Genomic DNA, 19947 nt, shown 5'->3' on the forward strand with positions numbered 1-19947 from the left:
AAATGACGGATCAAAGGATTATTTTTGCCTAATGAAGCCTTTGGGGTTTGAGCCTCACTGGACTTCATTTTCAACAGGATGTTGTGCTCCCGGGCTGGAATTTGGAAATTCCATTACAGCCACGTAATCAGTCAGCTCTGATTAATTGAAACAGGACTCTCGCTGGAGCCCTACCGTGCTTAATAATTTCAAATTTAGAAATGGGTAGGGCGAAGAGTAGATAACGTGAGGGACTTTTCGCTTCTGAAATTAGCTTAGTGCATTAATTCAGAAAGTAGTCGGTTGCATCTGATTGTGTGCTTTATAATCTGAACCATCTGCCTCCCTGTATTATGTTCATCTCTTTAATCCAGCTTTACGGCCACAGACCACCCTGTCCTTGAGCGGATGAGGCCGTTCAAAGACCGCTCTTGAACGCGCGTCGCCATCATTGAGGATATCTGGAGATCTGTCTTTTGTTGTTGTTTTCCTTCAAGTTCTGAGTTTTGGTTTTATTTTGCTGGAGCAGACCCAATGGCCTTCTTTGTGAAAAGTATGATAAGCAGCCAGGTAAAGAATTTAGGACTTGGTGGCGGGTCTGAAGAAAGCAAAGAAGAAGGAGGGACATCTGATCCGGCAGCAGCTCATGGCATGACTAGAGAGGAGTATGAGGAGTATCAAAAGCAAATGATTGAGGAGAAGTGAGTACACGTGCCTTCGTTTCCCTTAAAGATCCCAAAGCACTGAATTCTGGCCAGACCTCCTTCAGCTCCCCCGTTTCTTTCTCTTTGCTGTTTAGACACCTTTCCTCGTGCTGTGCACTTGCCTCTAACCTTAGGAAAGAATGTTCTGCTCAGAGAATGATTTCCTAGCCTCCGCAGTTGCCTACCTGCAGGGATGACAGTGAAAAATAATAAATGAATCTGTGTGTTGTTCTTCAAGCGGCTTAACCCGCGTTCTGGTCAAGGTTCATTTGAATGAGCCTCAGCTGACGGGCTCCGATGACAGCCCGTGAGCCTGTCTCTACCGTTTGCCCAAACTTGCCCTCCTGGCACACAGACGGCTTCCAGGTTGTAAGAAAGCTTTGCCTCTGGAAGAGGCACACGCAGTGCACTCTTTTTCTTTATCTTTTTGAAACCCTAGAAAGCACAACATGGGGATTATGTCCTAAGACTTGGCTCCTCAAAGACTGTAAATTTGAGGACTGTTTATTATAATTTAAAGCAACAGTAAAGCAGAACAGTATAATGAATACCCATAAAAACCTATGAAAAAGGTCAAAAGTTAGCATTTTGTTGTATTTACTTATAGATGGTTAGTTGGATAGATAGAACCATCTTTATTTTTTTAATGTTGTTTACATTTTTTTCATGTTTGTTTATTTTTGAGAGACAGAGGCAGAGCACAGGTGGGGGAGGGGCAGAGAGAGAGGGAATCACAGAATCCAAAGCAGGCTCCAGGCTCCGAGCTGCCAGCACAGAGCCTGATGCGGGGCTGGAACTCATAAACTGAGAGATCATGACCCAAGCCAAAGTCAGACGCTTAACCGACTGAGATACGCAGGCGCCTCTAGACAGAACCATTTTTAAAGTAAATTGCCAATATCAGAAGCTTTACCCCTAAATACTTGAGCAATGTACCTCCAGAACATAAGTGCATTCTCTGGACTATATAAAATTAAAAAAAAAATAAAAATAAAACATCAGTAACATTTTAGCTGGGCATTGTAGAATGTGAATACTGCCAACAATTTTTCACTGCTGTAGACCGATCTTTGAGTATAATCTGTATGTAATTGTTTAGATTTTAAGGTAGAATTCACTTAAGACTCTTAACAATGAAAAATTGAAGCCTCAAACTTGATGTTACATGTTCACGGTTTTTAAAAAAATATATTTAGTAAAGATATTTCTCAGGCACCTGGCTGGCTCAGTCAGTAGAGCATGGGACTCTTGATCTCGGGGTTGTGAGTTCAGGCCCCACCTCGGGCATCGAGCCTACTTTAGAAAAAAATTCTGATTTAATAAGGGTATTTCTTGTTGCCATCACAGCTCTTTCACTAACCATCACTTACCTAATAGTTGCCTAAGTCCTTTTGCTAAGATGATAATAGGTGAAAGGTTAATAGACTTGAAGGAACCTAAGAAAGGACAAAGGCCCACATTTACTTATTATTTTTTAATATTTATTTATTTTTGAGAGAAAGAAAGAGACAGAGCATGAGCAGCGGAGGGGCAGAGAGAAAGGGAGACACAGAATCCAAAGCAGGCTCCAGGCTCTGAGCAGTCAGCACAGAATCCTACACAGGGCTCAAACTCATGAACTTCGAGATCATGGCCTTAGCCAAACTCATATGCTTAATGGACTGAGCCACCCAGGCGCCCCTAAAGGGCTACATTTAATGGAAACCTTGTCTATTGAATTTTTTCTGAAAGAAATTGTGGCTTATAAACTATCTAGAATGTATTGTGCTGGGCTCTGCAGTAAATTAGTCATTAAAAATAATAATAAACGCTACTGCCACCAGAGGGTTGGTGCTGAGATCAAGCTGAGGCCAAAGAACAGAATCCCTTGCGTGTAGGCTTTGCCCGTGGTGGGTGAACGAGCAAACTGAGCACAGGCTAATGATGAAATGGAAGTAGAACCATTGTACCCAATGTTCTTGGCTCAAGTGAGATAATAAAAGAAACCTGTCAGAAATTTAGACTAGACATCTGATGATGGAAATTATCATTTAAGAGGTCCAAGCAATAAGCCTGGTCACAAACATCTGTGTGTTCACGAATGTCCTGATTTTCCCCCACATTATCTAGATAGAGAAAAGGCCAGAATGCCCCAATGGTGTGGTCAACCCAAGGGTTGGTTTATTTGCCAACTACTTGGCTTTGTGTGTGTGTGTGTGTGTGTGTGTGTGTGTGTGTGTGTGTGTGTGAGAATAGTATCAATTTATGTAGTCACTCAACTTAAGAAATAGTAGCGGGCCAATGGGGCCAATGTGCTTCCCTCTGGCAAGAGGTATGGTTTCCTGTGTGTTGCTGGAGTCTTCCATAGCTCATCCCCTGGAATGCAACAATAGTCCATTTATCACTTCCTCCCAATCTCTCTCAATAGTAGTAAAATGTCTCTTTACCTTAATTATGGTTCAATCATTTCTGTGTGACCATTTGTTACTTGAACTTTGAGAGGCATCACAGAACTAAATATAAAAGCTAAAATTATAAAGCATTTAGAAAAAAACAGGATCTTTGCAACTTGAACATAGGCAAAGATTTCTTAAACAGAACTCTGAAAGCAATCACCATAAAATTTTTAAGTGATATAGACTTTATCAAAATTGAAAATTCTTTTACATCAGAAGACACCATTAAGAAAACATTAATAGGCAAGTCGCAGATGGAGAGAAAATATTTGCAAAATATACCTGACAGAGGACTGGGATCTAGAGTATATAGAGAATTTCTACAACTCAAGAATAAAAGCGAAATAAAAGGGCAAAAGAATTGAACAACACTTCACAAATGGCCAAATCGTACATGAAAAAAGCCCCATCTGATCTCATTAGTCATCACGGAAATGAAAATTAAAATCACAGTAAGGTAATCACAACACACACCAGAATGGCCAAAATTAAAAAGACAATATCAAACGTTGGCCACACTGTAAGCCCATTCACGGGAGAATGAATAAACAACGGACTCACAAATAAAAACTGACAAATGACACCACCTGGATAAATCTCAAAAGTTCTTTATGCTGAGTAAAAGAAGCCTCACACAAAAGAATGCATAGTGTATGGTTCCATTTATATAAAGGTTTAGAACAGGCAAAATCAATCTATGGGGGTAAAGGACAGTGACCGGGGAGCAGGTGTTAATGGGGATGGAGATAAGAGAAATTTCTCAGGGGTAGTAATGTTTTTCATATCTTAGTAGGGGCTTGGGTTACACACAGAAATGGAACCCACAGGTGAAATATACACAGGCACACATGCGCAGGTGTATGTGCATACACGAGGGTGGTGGTCAGGGCGGGCTCACGCTCTAATGGAGGCTGGGAAGCCCCACCACCTGCCGTCTGCAAGCTGGGGGCCAGGACAGTTGCTGGTGTAGTTCCCAACTGGAAGTATAAGTCCGAGTCAAGGGTAGAAGACTGAGATCTCAGGTCAAGCAGACAGACAGACAGACAGAAAATTCTCCCTTCCTCTGCCTTTTCGTCTTAGTCGAGCCCTCAGTGGCTTGGTGCCATCCACCCACGCCAAGGAGGGAAGTCTGCTTTCTTCAGTCCGTCGGTTCAAGTGCGGATCTCATTTGGAAACACCCTCCCGGACACACCCAGACATCGTGTTTAATCTGAGTGCCCTGTGTCCCAGCCGAGTTGCCTCGTACAATTAACCAGCAGTCGAGGTCCATGCACTAATTGTACACAAGTTTTACTTCAAAGGAAAAAAAAAAAAAAGAACTACAAATAAATAGACAGCGGTGGTCAATGGATGCATGTTGAAGTATTTGGGGGAAAGAGTACTGATGTCTACAGGTTTGAAATGTGTCAAAAAATAAGACAGATAAATGAATGGGTGGGGAGAGGGAGGAGTATGTAACAACACATGTGTGGTAAGATGCTAATTGTGGGCTAGAGACGGTGACTATGTATGTTTTGCTGTACAATTCTTTGAACTTTTCTGTATGTTTGAAAATTTTCACAGCAAAATATTGAGGGGACGCTTCACCAACTGAGCCACCCAAACACCCCAAGGGAGTCTATTTCAAACCAGCATAATCCTGCGTCCAATTAGGTGGTCCCCAGAGCATTATGGAAATCTATCCTACCTTGTTTGGGGTGCCTCCTTCCAAATGGGAGAGGGAGCACTGTACCAAAACTGGGGTCCAGAAGGGGTGACAATGAAGAGAAACGACTCTCTCTCTAGCAATGTGCCTCTAAGGATCCCCACCGTGTGTGGGAAGCTGTTTTCACCTGAATAAGGATCATTCAGGGAGCTTGTTAAAAACGGAGCTTCCCCTCATGTGGCCTCAGGGATTCTGACGGAGTCCTTGTGAGATCAGACGCAGGAAGCTGCATTTTTAACAAGCCCTGATGTTTGTGGGCCCAAAGTCACATCTAGAGCAACACCTCGACGTCAACCATACACTCGGAATCGCCACCCTGCCACTCTCTGGGCTGCAACCTAAAGAGGTTCCCAGAACCAAGTCTCCTTTGGGATGTAGGTGTCCGCAGTGAGTTAATGATAGTAGAATGGTAGAGAGGCAGACGTTTGCGGACGTAGGAAGATTTATCCCAGCGTCTGGCTGGGATGCCCTTAGCTCCCTATATCCTTTGATCGCTTATTCTATTCTTTTACTTTTAGGATGGAAAGAGATGCTGCATTCGCACAAAAAAAGGCAGAGAGGGCATGCCTCAGAGTTCACCTCAGAGAAAAGTACAGACTCCCAAAGGTGAGACGCTCTTTACCCAGTAAACATCCAATAATTTGAGAATGTTTGATTATCAGCAGAGGGTCACATTCATGAATACACACACACACACACACACACACACACATACACACACTCATTTATGTGTCTTCATTGAGGTGTCTGATATCGTGAAAAGACCCCTGACCTTGGAGTTCATCAAAAGTAGATTCCAATCATTTAAACTCTATAAACATCCTTTTTGTCTTGACAAAATAGAGCTAAAGCCTATGAATGTGGGTTTCATGTAAATTTGTGTAAAGATGGTAGAACTTCTGTATGTCAGGAAATAATCACGGCTGGCATTTACTAATACATAATAATGTGTCACGTAATAATGTTCTGCGGCCGCGTACATATCAATTCATTTCCTCCCCAAACAGCCCCCTAGAATGGTTCCATCACCACCTCCGTGTTGGGGTAGAGGAGGCAGGAGCACGAGGAAGGAAGTCCGTCCTGATACAGGTGCCACAACCAGGAAAGGCAGAGCCCGGTATCTTCTACCATATTCCGTCTGTATTTCAAAGGAACAGTCCGTTCCTTCTTAATGGAGTTGATGGTCGTCACCCAGCACGATGCGTCTATCCGTCTCAGGGCTGCTGGTAAGAGCAAAAACCTGCCGGCTCTGGCCAAGTCCTGATTTCCGGAGGGGAAGAGAATTGTGTGGACGTGTTACTGTGGGCTCCGAGGCACTGCTCCTGTGGGTCCCCGGCCGGACCCCCGGAAGCTGACTTCGGAAGCACTAATCAAAGGGAGAGAGAGAGAGCTTGGGTGGCCTGCAAGGTCAGTGCTGAAGTCACCAAAGAGTTAAATTTAGCCCCACCCACCTTGTGAGAGAGACGGACCCATGGGAACCAGGTCTGTTCTCACCGAAGGAAGGAAAACTCACACTGAAATTTAAACATGTTCTCTGCAGCCAACAAATTTTGAAAAGAATGCCTCTGCTTTTTGCCTCCCTAATTCCGGCTTCATGTTTTTTTGCATTATGCTTGCATTTTGGTTTCAATTCTGGTGCAAACTCAGATTGCTTTTTAAAATATAGGAGCCTCAACTTCTTCATCTGTACAATGGAAACAATGACACCTGCTTCACAAAGTCTGAGATAACATCATTTAAGAACCCAGTGCAGCGCCCGACTAAAGGCAGGAGCTCCACAGCGGACAGCTCTTATTTTTGTCTAATGATCTCGATGCTCAGAAGTCTTATTTCTTCATAATGAGAGCCAGGGGTCTCGAAGACCTTGTGTAAGCACACCGATATGTGTAAACAGTGCAACAACTCGAGGTCAAGAATCTGAGCTCTTGATTGCTTTCTCTCTAATGAGAGAGATGGGTTTTTTATTTTTCCAATTTTTAAAATATTTATTATTGAGACAGAAACAGAGCACGGGTGGGGGAAGAGAGAGAGAGACACAGAATCCGAAGCAGGCTCCAGGTTCTGAGCTGACAGCACAGAGCCCAATGCGGGGCTTGAACCCACAAACTGCAAGATCATGACCTGAGCTGAAGTCAGACACTTAACCGACTGAGTCACTCAGGTGCCCCTAGGTCTCAATGGTCTTGCTCATTTCCAGAACCTCAGGAATGAACACCTGCTTGGGAGCAGGCCTTGATGGGCTTCAGAGAAAAAAATCATCCCCAAATCTCTGAATCAAGCTATCTTTTGGAGGACAAGAGTCTTTCCAACAAAAGCCATAAGAAGAGGAAAGAATCATAGCCACGAAACATGCACATTCATATCCTCTCTGGAGAGGGTCAGGCCCCGGGGAGCGACAGTGACTATCTCTGCACAGGCTTCTGCTCCCTGACACCAGCTGGGGTTGGGGGTTGGGTGCAGGAGTGTGAAACGGTCCATCGACTGCTCCCAGTGGAGCTGCTTTGTGAAGCAGGTGTCATTGTTTCCATTTTACAGATGAGGAAATTGAGACTCAGATTGGAAATGTCGGCCTCTCAACCACAGAAAAGCGTGACTTACAGAAAGGTCTGAACACAGCTCCCTCAGGCCCCAAGGTCTCTGAAGTCTCTACTCAGTGTTTGAGGTGTCCCAAAAGTTTTAGTGCAGTTTCGAGCTCTTTGTGGCTTAAACCTGCACGAAGACCTTTGGGGCAACCCGTAGTGCCCAAGATTTTGGGGAACCCCACCCAAGGCCCAGCAGACACCTGGCCTTTCCCCTCCCGGGTCATCTGATGGCTTCACTGGAGACCTGGGAGTCACTACTAAATTCCAAATACGGTCCAAAGAAATAGATGAGAATATCCCTTGAAAGCGGTCTACGCTTAATCTTTCCCTGCAGTTTGCTTTCCAATGGGGGCCTCCCTGGGGTTCTTTGATTTTATGGCTGCATTTTGTGAAAATGGATTGATTGTGCGCAGCGTTTCAAGGACAGGCCTGTGGTGTGAAAAATGCTAACAAAACAAAACAAAACAAAAATAGCAATCCAGTCGCCTGCTTTTCATGCACTACGTGGAAATTCCAACCCAATTACAGTATCCATAAAATGGTAATCAATGGAAAGTAGGTCATACAACACCAACACTCTTCCGGTTTCACTTTGTCCTGTTATCCCCAGATGATGTGGCACACGCTCCGACGTCAAGGCAGCACCTTACCTGTGAATTCTAGCCCCACCCTTGGACCCTCGCCCCTCCTGTGGCTGTTACAGGTCACTCGGTCCCCTCCCACCCGTCCCATCTGGGCTCTGGGCGCCGCGGGCCTTCAGGATCCCACCCCCAGGGGTAGGGGGACAGACGCATTTCCCAGGCGAAGATCAGTCTCTGGTCCGCAGCTTCCTGTCGGAGCCTAGTGGCCACTCCTGTCCTGGCTTCCACGACCGGAGTCGGCCCCTCGCGCCCCCTGGTGTCCCCAGCGCAGCGCGCGGGCAGCCGTGCGCTCCGCACAGAACCGGTTCCGCCGCTCTTATCATTTCTTCCGTGGGGACTGTTGGCTGTAGCAGGGGCGCTGGCGCGGTGGGGAACAGAAATAAATATATGGACTGGACGGGACCTTTCGTTTTTCCCCGGAAGTCTATTCCGTTGCTACTAAGGACCACATCCTGCATTGTATTGTGCAGCGGTCTCCGGTCTCCGTGCTGGCTCTCCTGGAAGGGCCTGGAGGGCTCTCCTAGGAGCAGCTGTCACAAAACAGGAGGTGGCAGCGCCCCTGAGGGGCCCGGGGCGGGGACAGGCTGGGAGGGGCGTGTCCGAGCAGCCGGGTCTTCCCATGGTGTGCCAGGACATAGAGCTAGAAGACAAACCCGTGTCAGTGGGTTCCGCAGGAAGCAGGATGGAGAGGGATTTTGAGAGGCCCGTAACCAGGGTGAGGAGAAGGAATTGGGAGCTTACTCAGCCCTGACAGGGGATGACTTTGGGGAAGTGGCCGCTATGGGGGACAGTCCTTCCCTGGGCCTTGAAAGCCACGCTTTGATGCTCATACCGGACCAGGCCAGCATATCTGGACGGCCCAGGCTGCCGGTCACACAGAACTGTCTGTAACCCTCAGATGTTCCGTGGATTGTGCAGAAAGACTCCTCTCAGTGGAACCCCTAGAATGCCATTCAAACCCGTGATGGGGACTGAATTGGAGCTCTTCATCTCCTAGATGTTCCCAGGAGGAGCAGGGAGGCCCTGGAATATCAGGCAGTGCCCATGGGCATCGCTGTGACTGGGAAAGCTCAAGGTCACCACAGTTTGTCCAGACCTCCAGGGAAAGGCTCGAGGGGCAGGCGGCCAGTGCCACACCCTTGGAGCGGCGGGGGAGGGCTAACGGAGGCCCAGGCCAGGTAGGCGCTGCAAGGGTGGACGGGGCCACCAAGTCCCTAATGTTATGTCCATCTTCGTGGGGCTTGGCATCTTGATTGCTTCAATTAATTAATTACCTATCCTATTACTGCAGTTAAAAATAGCCAGCTTGCTGTGTGTGTATGTGTGTATACACGTATGTATTATTCAGCTCCAACAATATAGACAGACCTTGAGGATGCTAAGTGAAATAAGTCAGACAGAGAAAGACAATACTGTATGATCTCATTTTTATGTGGAATCTTTAAAAAAGAACTCAAGGGTACCTGGGTGGCTCAGTCAGTTAAACTGCAAGGTCATGATCTTGCAGTTCGTGGGCTCGAGCCCCACATCCTGCTCTGTGCTGACAGCTCAGAGCCTGGAGCCTGCTTCAGATTCTGTCTCCTTCTTTCTCTGCCCCTCCCCCACTCATGCTCTGTCTGTCTCTCTCTCTCTCTCAAAAATGAATACACATTAAAGAAATTTTAATAAAGTTAATAAAAAAGAACTCAGATTCAGAGAAGAGATTGGTGGGTGCAGGTGGGGGTGGGGCCAGTGAACAGGTGAGAGGGGTCAAAGGGCACAGACTTCCCAGCTAGGAGATAAATAAGTCCTGGGGATGGAAGGCAAGGCATGAGGACTATAAAAGGGGTCATCAGAGACCTTGGTAGGACAATACAATCCTACCAATTATACAATTTTACTAATTGTTGTTAACAATTAGCCATAGCCTCAGGAGAAGCAGGGTCACTTGAGGCACTCACCCGCCACCCCTCCTACCACCTATCCGGACTCTCCTCCTGGAGCTGGAGTGGGCTCCTTGACCCTGTGTCTGAAGGGTATTTCTATTTTTATTAAACTTATTTTTTATGTATATAAAAAACCACATGTCACTGCATCATCATAAAATTCATTTAAATCAAGGGACATGCCCAAGGTCACACAGCTGACAGTGCCAGCCTCCTTATTCTTCACCCAGTCCTCCCTGTGCCCCCGGCTCCCTTCACCCACTCCTCCCTGTGCCCCCGGCTCCCCTCACCCAGTACTTCCCGTGCCCGGGGCTCCCTTCACCCTCTCTAAACCGTATCTCCACCCAGGAGGGTAGACTTGGGAACGAACACAACTGTCCAACAAGAAAACAGTGCTGGGCAGAAAGCAAGAGTCACCAGGGCCATACCGGACCCCTAATGACAACCGTTCCCTCCCCTCCAGGTGTAGACTTCTAAGCCCTGTGTTGTCTTAGACAGTCCATACGGGGGAAGCAGCCGTGCTAATAGTGTCAGCCGCCCTCGGGGAGCTGGATGCATTCGCCCGTCCTCCAGCTAACGAGGGATGCCCCCCTGGGTGCCTCATTCACAATTCCCCAGGGTCACTGGCACTGGAGTCACACAGCCAGCAGGAAGGTGGCTCTGGGCCCTTCCCCTCACCAAGGCCCAACAGAGAGCAGATTTGAGGAAAATGTCTTCCCGGGAGCTGTCACATCTAATGAGGATAACTATGTCACATCTTGGAATTAAAACTGTATTTTCTAAAGAAACTATTTGGCTGGTATTTCCCGAGAGTCTCGCTGAATGCTGACCGGGGGAAGGAAATTTGGACTGGGAAAAGGAGGAATTTGGACCCAGCCCCCCAGGGGACAGGAAAAGGCCTCGCCTCCCAGTTTGGCATTCACTGCTAATGACAATACTATTTATTGGTATTGTCTTTGGATGACCCCTTTAATTATTTTTTGAATGTTTATTTATTTTTGAGAAAGAGACACAGAGTGTGAGCGGGAGAGGAGCGGAGAGAGAGGGAGACACAGAATCCAGAGCAGTTCCAGCTCTGAGCTGTCAGCACAGAGCCCAATGCAGGGCCCGAACCCACCAGCCGGGAGATGGTGACCAGAGCCGAAGTCGGACGCGTAACCCACTGACCCATCCACCCTGGATGACCCTTTTAATTGCAGGAATCACATAAGCAAATAAGTGTGCGTTAGGTCTGGATTTCGATCAGCCCATTACCTCCTGTATCTTCACCTGGGTTTTCCATCTCTGTTGTCTCTTCTTTAGAAAGAAGGTCAAACATTCCTTTCTGGGTACCTTCCCTGAGTGACCGGTTCCCACCACTCCGCTGAAACTTTCCTCCTTCACTGCTGGGTGGCCTGTCTGGACACAGTAAGCAGTTCTGCCATGTTCTCGGACACCTGTGTCTCTTCCTTTCCTGCCGTGCCGGCCCGCACTTCCCCCAAAAGTCCTCTCTCTGCTCAGCTCCCAGGCCTTGTGCTCCCCCTCCTTCTGTGTCCTCCTCATGGCTTACCCTTCTTCCGTCTGCTGCCCCCTCCCCCAGTTCTGGAATATTCCAGGTCTGCTTTTTTCCCCACTGAATCTGCACACTCTGCCCCGGGTGGGGGCTGGGGGGTGGTGGCATCTTGCTGTGACCTTCAGCCACCACCTGTCTGTGCAGGGATGATTCTTGAACTGATTCCTGCAGCCCGTCTCTTCTCCCTGCATTTGACTGGTGCGTTCATATCCAGGACAGATTAGCCAGCTCTCCCGCCAAGCCTGCCCCTCCTGTAGGCCCCATCTCCACCGATCCCACCGCCCCCCCACTCCCACCCCCAGCCAATTCCGGGGGAGGGGGGTCGGTGGCAGGAAGTCACCCTTGACTCTCCCCCCTCCTCCTGTCTCACCTCCAGTAAATCACCAGGTCACCCAACTTCCCCTCCTGCAGAATTCTCAGCTCATCCCCAAATGTAGACCTCGTCACTTCTTTCTTTCTTTCTTCCTTTTTTAAAAATTTTAAACATTTTTATTTATTATTGAGAACCAGAGCATGAGCATGGAAGGAGCAGAGAGAGGGGGAGACACAGAATCTGAAGTAGGTTCCATGCTCTGAGCTGTCAGCACAGAGCCCCATGCAGGGCTTGAACCCACAAACCATGAGATCATGACCTGAGCCCAAGTCAGATGCTTAACCGACTGAGTCACTTAGGCCCCCCATTTCTTTTCTGTTAAGTTTATTTATTTTGAGAGAGACAGAGAGAGAGAGCAAGCGTAAGTGGGAGAAGGGCAGAGAGAGAGGGAGACAGAGAATTCCAGGCAGGCTCCACTCTGTCAGCACTGAGCTCGATGGGAGGCTCAATCTCCCCAACCGTGAGACCATGATCTGAGCCAAAACCAAGAGTAGGACGCTTCACCAACTGAACCACACAGGCACCCCATCATTTCTCACCTCTTTTACTACAACAGCTCGTCCATGGCTCTTCCCTCAAAATTGCAGAGTGAGGTTTCCAAAATGCAGATCTGATTCTGTTTCTCCCCTGTTTAAAAAAAAAAAAAAAGGTTTATCATAACTTGTGAGAATCAAGTCCTGATCCCTTGCCCTGCAGGCCATGAGGGATTTTTTCCAGTCTGAGCTCTTGCAATTCTCTGGTTGGACTGGACTTTCCTCCCGCTTCTTTCCCTCCACTGTGCTCTCTGTGACCCCTTTCCTTCCCATAAGACTTTGCTCTAGTGCCACCTCTTATAGAAACTTCTGGAACCCTCTTCTCCCCACTGCCCTCATGTCGTGCTCCCATCATCCCCAGTCCACGTCTCTTACGTGACCCTACGCCCCAGAGTATTCTCTCCCGCTAGACTGTGTGCTCTTTAAAAAGGGGCCCGAGTTACTCATCTTTGTCCTCAGTGCCTTGCACGGTGCCTGCCATGTGGAAATTGTGCACACGTGTGCATATACACACCTACATACATGAAATGTTTGCCGAATGTCAGATGTTATTGGGGGAAAGGAAAAAAAAAATAGGAGTGCCTGAGTGGCTCAGTAGGCTAAGCCTCCGACTTTGACTCAGGTCATGATCTCACGGTTCATAGGTTCCAGCCCCGCGTCGGGCTCTGTGCTGACAGCTCAGAGCCTGGAGCCCGCTTCGGATTCTGTGTCTCCCTTTCTCTCTGCCCCTCCCCACTCATGCTCTGTCCCTCTCTGTCTCAAAAATAAATAAAACATTAAAAAAAATTTTTAATATATATATATATATATACTCAAAGAACAAAGTATCAAAAGCAGCAGAAAGGGGGCACCTGGGTGGCTCAGTTGGTTAAGCATCCAACTTCGGCTCAGGTCATGATCTCACGGTTCATAAGTTTGAGCCCCGCGTTGGGCTTTGCGCTGACAGCTCAGAGCCTGGAGCCTGTCTTCAGATTCTCTGTCTCCCTCTCTCTCCGACCCTCCCCTGCTCACACTGTCTCTCTCTCTCTCTGTCTCTCTCAAAAATAAATAAAACATTAAAAAAAACAGCAGAAAGAAGGTGTCTGCCGTAAGAGTTATATTAAAATAAGTTCTCCTGAAAAGAATGAGTCTCGATGAGACATTATAACTTGTATAAAGTACAAAGTTTATGTTATAATTAAAATGACATGTTTCTTCAAATAGAGGAAGTCACACGCTTGAAATAAAGCCACAAGATGCTTTCTAAAAACAAATGTGCCCCTCTCCTTAGCCGATTCAAGATGTATATGTAAGTCAAGCCAAATTAATAAGAGAAAACAGTTCCACAATGAACCCTAATCCTATTAACGGAATTGTCAATCTAGGTTAGTCATTGAAAAATAATGTTGCGTCCCCTGCAGAGCTATATGATTTAGTTACACCTGGTGTTTGTCTGCTGTATTCAGGGCATCATTCATTTTGAATAAAGGTGAAGGCAGAAGAAAATCTATCAGTGGAGTTGTCTTTAGACGTGGCACTCTGAAAGCTCCCTTAAAAGGGAATTTAAAATTTGCCTCTTAAAAAAGGAGAGGATTCTGTGGACCTTTCTTTGTCTGCTTCCTCTAGGTCAGGAGCCCTTGGGCTGCCCAGCAGGGTCCGGGACACGGAAACCTCCTGCTCCAGCAGCTGTTTCGGGGGTGGAGAGGTGGGAGGGTGGACTGAGGCCATCAGAAGCTCAGTCAGGGGCCCTCCCTGCCTTCTCCTCCCCATCCTGTCCCAGATCAGTACGCCCCACGGACTGAACGTCCTGCAGGGACCTGGGGAAGGACAAAAAGAGCCCAGGGACACGGGTGCCGTGGGAATACAGGACCTGCCACTTCGCCATGCCACACTCTCTAGTAAGGGAGTTCCATGCTATTTCCCCTTCACAGATAGGAGCCCTGGCTGGGAGGGGGAGGGGAAGAGGGGCTTCCCAAGGTCACACCACCTGTGACTGGCAAAGCAAGATAAGACCCCAAGCCGATCTGACCCCACTGGCCATAGCAGCGCAGGCTGTAAACCCCCTCGGGACCTCAGCCTCCTCCTCTGTCAAATGAGAGGCTTGGATGGTGACCTCTAGGAGCTCCTTGAGCAATGGCCTTGTAAAGGAAAGAAGTAGAAGAGGCACACAGCTGGTACCTAGAAATTTCCATCTGTTATGAGTCCTATATGTGTGCACTCTGTTGACCGAAGACGTCAGATCCACGCCCTCTGTCCAAGGCTGAGGAGGGAAGACGTTGGTGCAGCAGACAAAGCAGCTAGCAAACCCCAGACAAGATTCCCCACGCTGCTCAGACGCGGGAGTCATCTGGGAAGCTTTTAAACATTCTCTCACCCAGAAGCTCAGTCGGTTAAGCATCTGACTTCAGCTCAGGTCACAATCTCATGGTTCGTGGGTTCCAGCCCCGTGTCGGGTTCTATGCTGACAGCTCAGAGCCTGGAGCCTGCTTTGGATTCTGTGTCTCCTCTCTGTCTCTCTCTCTCTCTGCCCCTCCCCCACTCATGCTCTGTCTGTCTCTCTCTCTCAAAAATAAAAATTAAAAAAATTATTTAAAAAATTATATCACATAAGTCCCTGCCACAGAATATTGGAGCCAATTCTCTGGGGGCGGGTGCTAGCCATTTTTCTTGGTGTCACAAGGGATTCAGGGCCCAGAGAGGGTTGAGGGCCACTGTCCCGAGGGATAGAACATACACTTGGCTCTGACATTCAGCAGCAAGTGCTCAGAACAAGCTTGAGTGGGTCGGCTGGGGCCTGGCTCCCCAGGGCTCCCGCCTCCCTCCCACCTGGTCCAGCCCGAATACCCCATGACCTGTGGCAAGGAGGCCATGCTCCCTTTCGCTTTCCATGGAGGCATTTGTGGACTGGCTGTGCTCTTTGATCTCTATCCCACTCCCCCAGAGTCTCAGCTCCAGGCAGGACAGGAACCAGGGGGGGCCGTCACCTTGCCTAGAAGCCAGCGCAGCCCCCCTACTCACACCTAGGACAGTAAGAGGCGGTTTGTAAAGCCTGGCAGTCACCGGTCCTCACAGAGGTGGAAACATCTCATGTTAGATCAACTCAACAAAGAAACCCATTAGTCTAGCTGTTTGGTATCATGTAGGCCACAAGTAAAGAAACAGACCGAAACCAAAATAAAATCTGCCTAGAATCAAACAAATAGGTACTTACTATATACCAAGTTTGATCGGCCAGATTATTTTTTAGTGTTTGTTTATTTATATTGAGAGAGAGAGAGAGAGAGAGAGAGAGAGAATGAAAATTCCAAGCAGGCTCCATGCCGCCAGCACAGAGCTGGACGTGGGGCTCAAACTCACAAACTGTGAGAGCATCACTTAAGCCAAAATCAAGAGTTGGACACTTAACCCACTGAGCCACCCAAGCGCGCCTGATTGACTAGATTGGAGGAAAAATGGCCAACACTCAGCTTTTTCACGATTAACTGTTGAAGATATGATCGTTTGCCAACATATGTCAAGTTTGGGATGAGGTGAAGACCAGCTTGTCAAAATCTAGGGCGCGGACCGTGTGAATCCAGCGCGGTGCCGAGTCTTCAGGGAAAGGTCAGAAATCAGTCACAGGGAGTAACAGGTGCAGGGTGGAGGGCTATTTAAATAATGGGGCATTCATCGCTGGCAATTAAGATTATAAATCTGGTTAAAAACCAAGAGATTAAAACAGCTTCTGGTCAGCCGGCATAAGCATAATTAGCTCTTAGCTGCATTAAACGATATCCCCAAATTGATAAGACTTCTAGACACGAGAAGGCCTCTGAGACAGAACCTCTAGGAATAAAGTATAGCTTGTCGGGCCCCTAACGAGCTCACTCACTCAGGAGTCCACCCCGTGCTTCTCAGGCTAAGCCTCCTCCCCTGCCTGGAGCCGATTCGTCTCGTCTGTGACTGCACTTGCGTCTGGGGGAGTCTGGAGCCGTTATTGTCCGTTCTTTGATGTGTCAGAATATCCCTGGTCTCCCGAGGCTGTTTTGTCCATGCTCAGCAGAAAGTTCGCGCAAGACATGTCAGCAGGGAGGTTAGGAGGCCAGGAGACAAGGCTGCAGCCACATAAATTTCATTTATTCTTCTTAATGGCTCTTTCTCTTAACGGATCTTTCTCTTAAGGGCCTATACGCACCCCCTCAGCCCCCCGCCCTGTGTCACTGCCCCCCATTCTTTTTTTTTAATATTCTTTTTTTTTTAATTTTTTTTAATGTTTTATTTATTTTTAATACAGAGAGAGACAGAGCATGAGAGGGGGAGGGGCAGAGAGAAGGAGACAGAACTGGAAGCAGGCTCCAGGCTCTGAGCTAGCTGTTAGCACAGAGCCCGACACGGGGCTCGAACCCACAAACGTGAGATCTGACCTGAGCCAAAGCCGGAGGCCTAACTGACTGAGCCTCCCAGGCGCCCACTCCATTCTTTATCGTAGGGACCATTTCAGCAGGGATTGTGATGGCAAGCTGCACTTTTTTTCTCAAAAACATTGTTAACCGCAGCCACCCTTGTCCAGGCTCTAGAAGCTACCAAAGCCAGGCATGGCAAGTCTCCTTTGATCTGCTCAGTGACCCTCTGATGGCCCTTCCCCTGGGCCTCGGAAGCTGTAAGGTGACTTGGCCAAGGTCATGCGGTGGGCAAATGACAAAGCCGGACCTCGAACTCAGATCTCTTACTGCCGTAGGCTGCCATGGTAGGGGAATGGTCTGGGTCCTCCGCAGGAGGCCGTAAAAGGCCTCGACCCCTTTTCACACACGGGACTCTCACCCTTGGCCTGTCTTAGGTCGAGGGCCAGCTCACGTGGTTAGGACCCAGTGCTAACGAGGTTGGGGTCCAGGTTTGGTTCCCAAGGGCTCCGTGTTGTCCTCTGGCCACTACCGGCCCCTCCTGGTTGTCCAGACGGTCAGTAACATTGTCCTTCTGGAAGGGTGGTGACTGTAGGACTCTGGCCATGGCCGCTGACAACACTGAGTACTCCCTTTAGACTGGATAATTGGAGCCACCTGCCTTGGGTGCCATGCTTTAGAGGGCTCCCCTCTGTCCCTTGGGCTGTATCCTTTCACATGGAGTGAAAAGTCTCTAAGGCCAAAGGGACAGGCCTGCTCAAAGCCCACATCCCTCTTTTAGGCCACACTCAGGCTGCCCGGGACCCCAAACTCCCTGCCTACATGTATTCCGGAAGGTCTCAAGCCCCTTCAGCAGGCCTGTGCCGGGAGAGTGCAGTGAGCCGCTGGCCTGGGCACCACTAAGCCGGAGGAGGGGAACAGGAGGTCACGGACTGGGAACCTGCAGGCACAAGGTTCCCAGGGAGGGATGGAGCCAGGCATGGGGGTGCTGGGGGGCCAGAACCTCTTTTAGTGCTCATCCCCCAGCTCCTAACATTCTCATGGGTCTGACAAAGGGTAAGGAAGCCTGGAAACTTTCTCCCAGAACTGAGGACGTCATGCAGAAAGCGAAATGAATAGGCCAGCCTGCCAGGAATGTGACTGGATTGAGAGCGGGGGCCATTTCTCGGCCAGAGGGACGGTGCAAAGAGAGCAGGGCCTCTGATAAGCCCGATCACCCTGTGCAGGAGACTTGACTGTCCAATGCAAATCCGCAGCCCACCCCTGGGAGTTTTCCTGTTTGTGAAGAGCCACCCATGGGTGATGACTTAATAATTCAGGTGTCATCGAAACAATCCTCTACAATCCTAAGCCAAATAACAGAATCCCAATGTACAGCTAAGAAAGTAAAGCTCAGAGAGGTTGTGCAAGGTGCTCAAGGTCACACAGCCTATAAGGCAAGCCGATTCTCAAGCTGACACAGGACCTCCCGGCATCCTGGCCCAACGGGAGTGGAAAGACCAACAAGTCAGTAGCTATGAAGACAGAGCTCATTATAGCAAAGCAGACTTGCGCATTTACGGATTGTTAAGACATTATAGTCTCTGACCACAGGCTCATTGAATCATTCAATAAACATTTACTGTCTGTGTCTATATACCAGACACTGCCGGGTTCTGAGACTTGTAGATGAGTGAGTCACAGTCCTGTCTTCAAGGGAAGTAGAGTTCTGAAACGCGAGCACACACCAGAATCACCAGGAGGGCTTTCAAAGTTGAAGATTGTTGGGCCTACCCTCACAGCAGGTCTGGGTGAGGCCCAAGATGTGCATTTATTAATTTTTTTTAATATTTATTTAGTTTTGAGGGGAGAGGGTGCAAGTTTGGGAGGTGCAGAGAGAGGGGGACAGAAGATTCAAAGTGGGCTTTGTGCTGACAGCAGAGAGCCCGATGCTGGGGTTGAACTCATGAACCACAAGATCATGAGCCAAAGTCGGATGCTTAAACACCTCAGAGGATGAACATTCCCAACAAGGTCCCAGGGACTGCTGATGTTGCTGGCCTAGAAACCCCACGTTGAGAAACCTGAAAGTCCTCCTTTTTTTAAAAAATCTTTTAAAATGGTTTATTTATTTTTGATACAGAGAGAGACAGAGCATAAGAGGAGGAAGGTCAGAGAGAGATAGGGAGACACAGAATCCGAAGCAGGTTCCAGGTTCTGAGCGGTCAGCACAGAGCCTGATGTGGGGTTGAACCCACGGACTATGAGATCAGGACCTGAGCCGAAGTCAGTGGCTTAACCGACTGAGCCACCCAAGCCTTTGAAAGTCCTCCTTGAGGGAAGATCTGTTCCAGAGGCTCCCCAGAGGCAGCATGACGAGGTCACCAGGGAAACAGAAGACAGAGAGCACTGTCCTCACGAGCGGACCAGCTCTCAGCACCGACTGGCCAGCCCACCCCGCTTTGGTCCCTCTAACACCTGTCCCTCCAGGCCATGGTGGCTACTCCAGCCTGTTTTGATCTGGCGACATCCACAGAGATCTTATTACCAACCAGAGGGGCGGGTGGGGGGTGTCAGAAGTCCCAGGAATGCCTTTTCAAATTGCTATATTTGCTTTTGGGGCATGTAAGAGGGGGGGGGATATCCCGCATTTACAGAAACTGAGCATGGGCAGGCTGGAGTCCCGCCTTTCCCCTCCTCCCTGCAAAAAGGCTCAGAGGACGATCAGCAAGAAAGGCAACTTCTAGAGTAGGTAAATAAAAAATAAATAGAAATGGAGGATTGGCTGGGAGCCCCTGCGGATTAACTAACTAATTAATCCCCACAACAGTTTGACGAGGAACTAATTAATCCATTAAGCGCTTTGAGGGGCCAAGGCCTGGCCAAGTGCAGGGAGAGGCTTCCCCCACCTTGGGAGGCTGCGGCCAAGAGTGGCTCTTCCCAGAGGCCTTCCAGGTACCCCCAAAGGGCACGTCTCTTCTGCATCCAAAGTCAGCCTCTCATGCATCTCTGCAACCAGGCTTGCTGTCTCTCTGCTCAGAGAACCAACCAAGAGAAGGAGTTTGGAGGGGGCAGAGTGACAAGGCCCTAGAGCTGGAGAAGGCCAGGGACATCCACCTTACTGACGGAGAAGAGAGTGTACACCTCACTCTGGCTTGTTCTTTGTACCCAGAGACAACCG

The 19947-nt window shown here is 48.6% G+C and overlaps 1 protein-coding gene across 1 annotated transcript in view; it reads left to right on the forward strand.

Moving 5' to 3' along the window:
- Window positions 1–513: 513 nt before the first annotated feature.
- CPLX4 (complexin 4) overlaps window positions 514–19947 on the forward strand; it is a 20901-nt gene continuing 1467 nt past the window's right edge. The window contains exons 1-2 of the mRNA XM_029922419.1: window positions 514–680; window positions 5342–5429. Of these exons, the coding sequence (XP_029778279.1) occupies window positions 514–680; window positions 5342–5429 (255 nt within the window). The remainder of the gene's footprint in view (window positions 681–5341; window positions 5430–19947) is intronic.

The sequence above is a fragment of the Suricata suricatta genome, chromosome 14, assembly GCF_006229205.1.
Source record: "Suricata suricatta isolate VVHF042 chromosome 14, meerkat_22Aug2017_6uvM2_HiC, whole genome shotgun sequence".
Lineage (NCBI taxonomy): Eukaryota > Metazoa > Chordata > Mammalia > Carnivora > Herpestidae > Suricata > Suricata suricatta.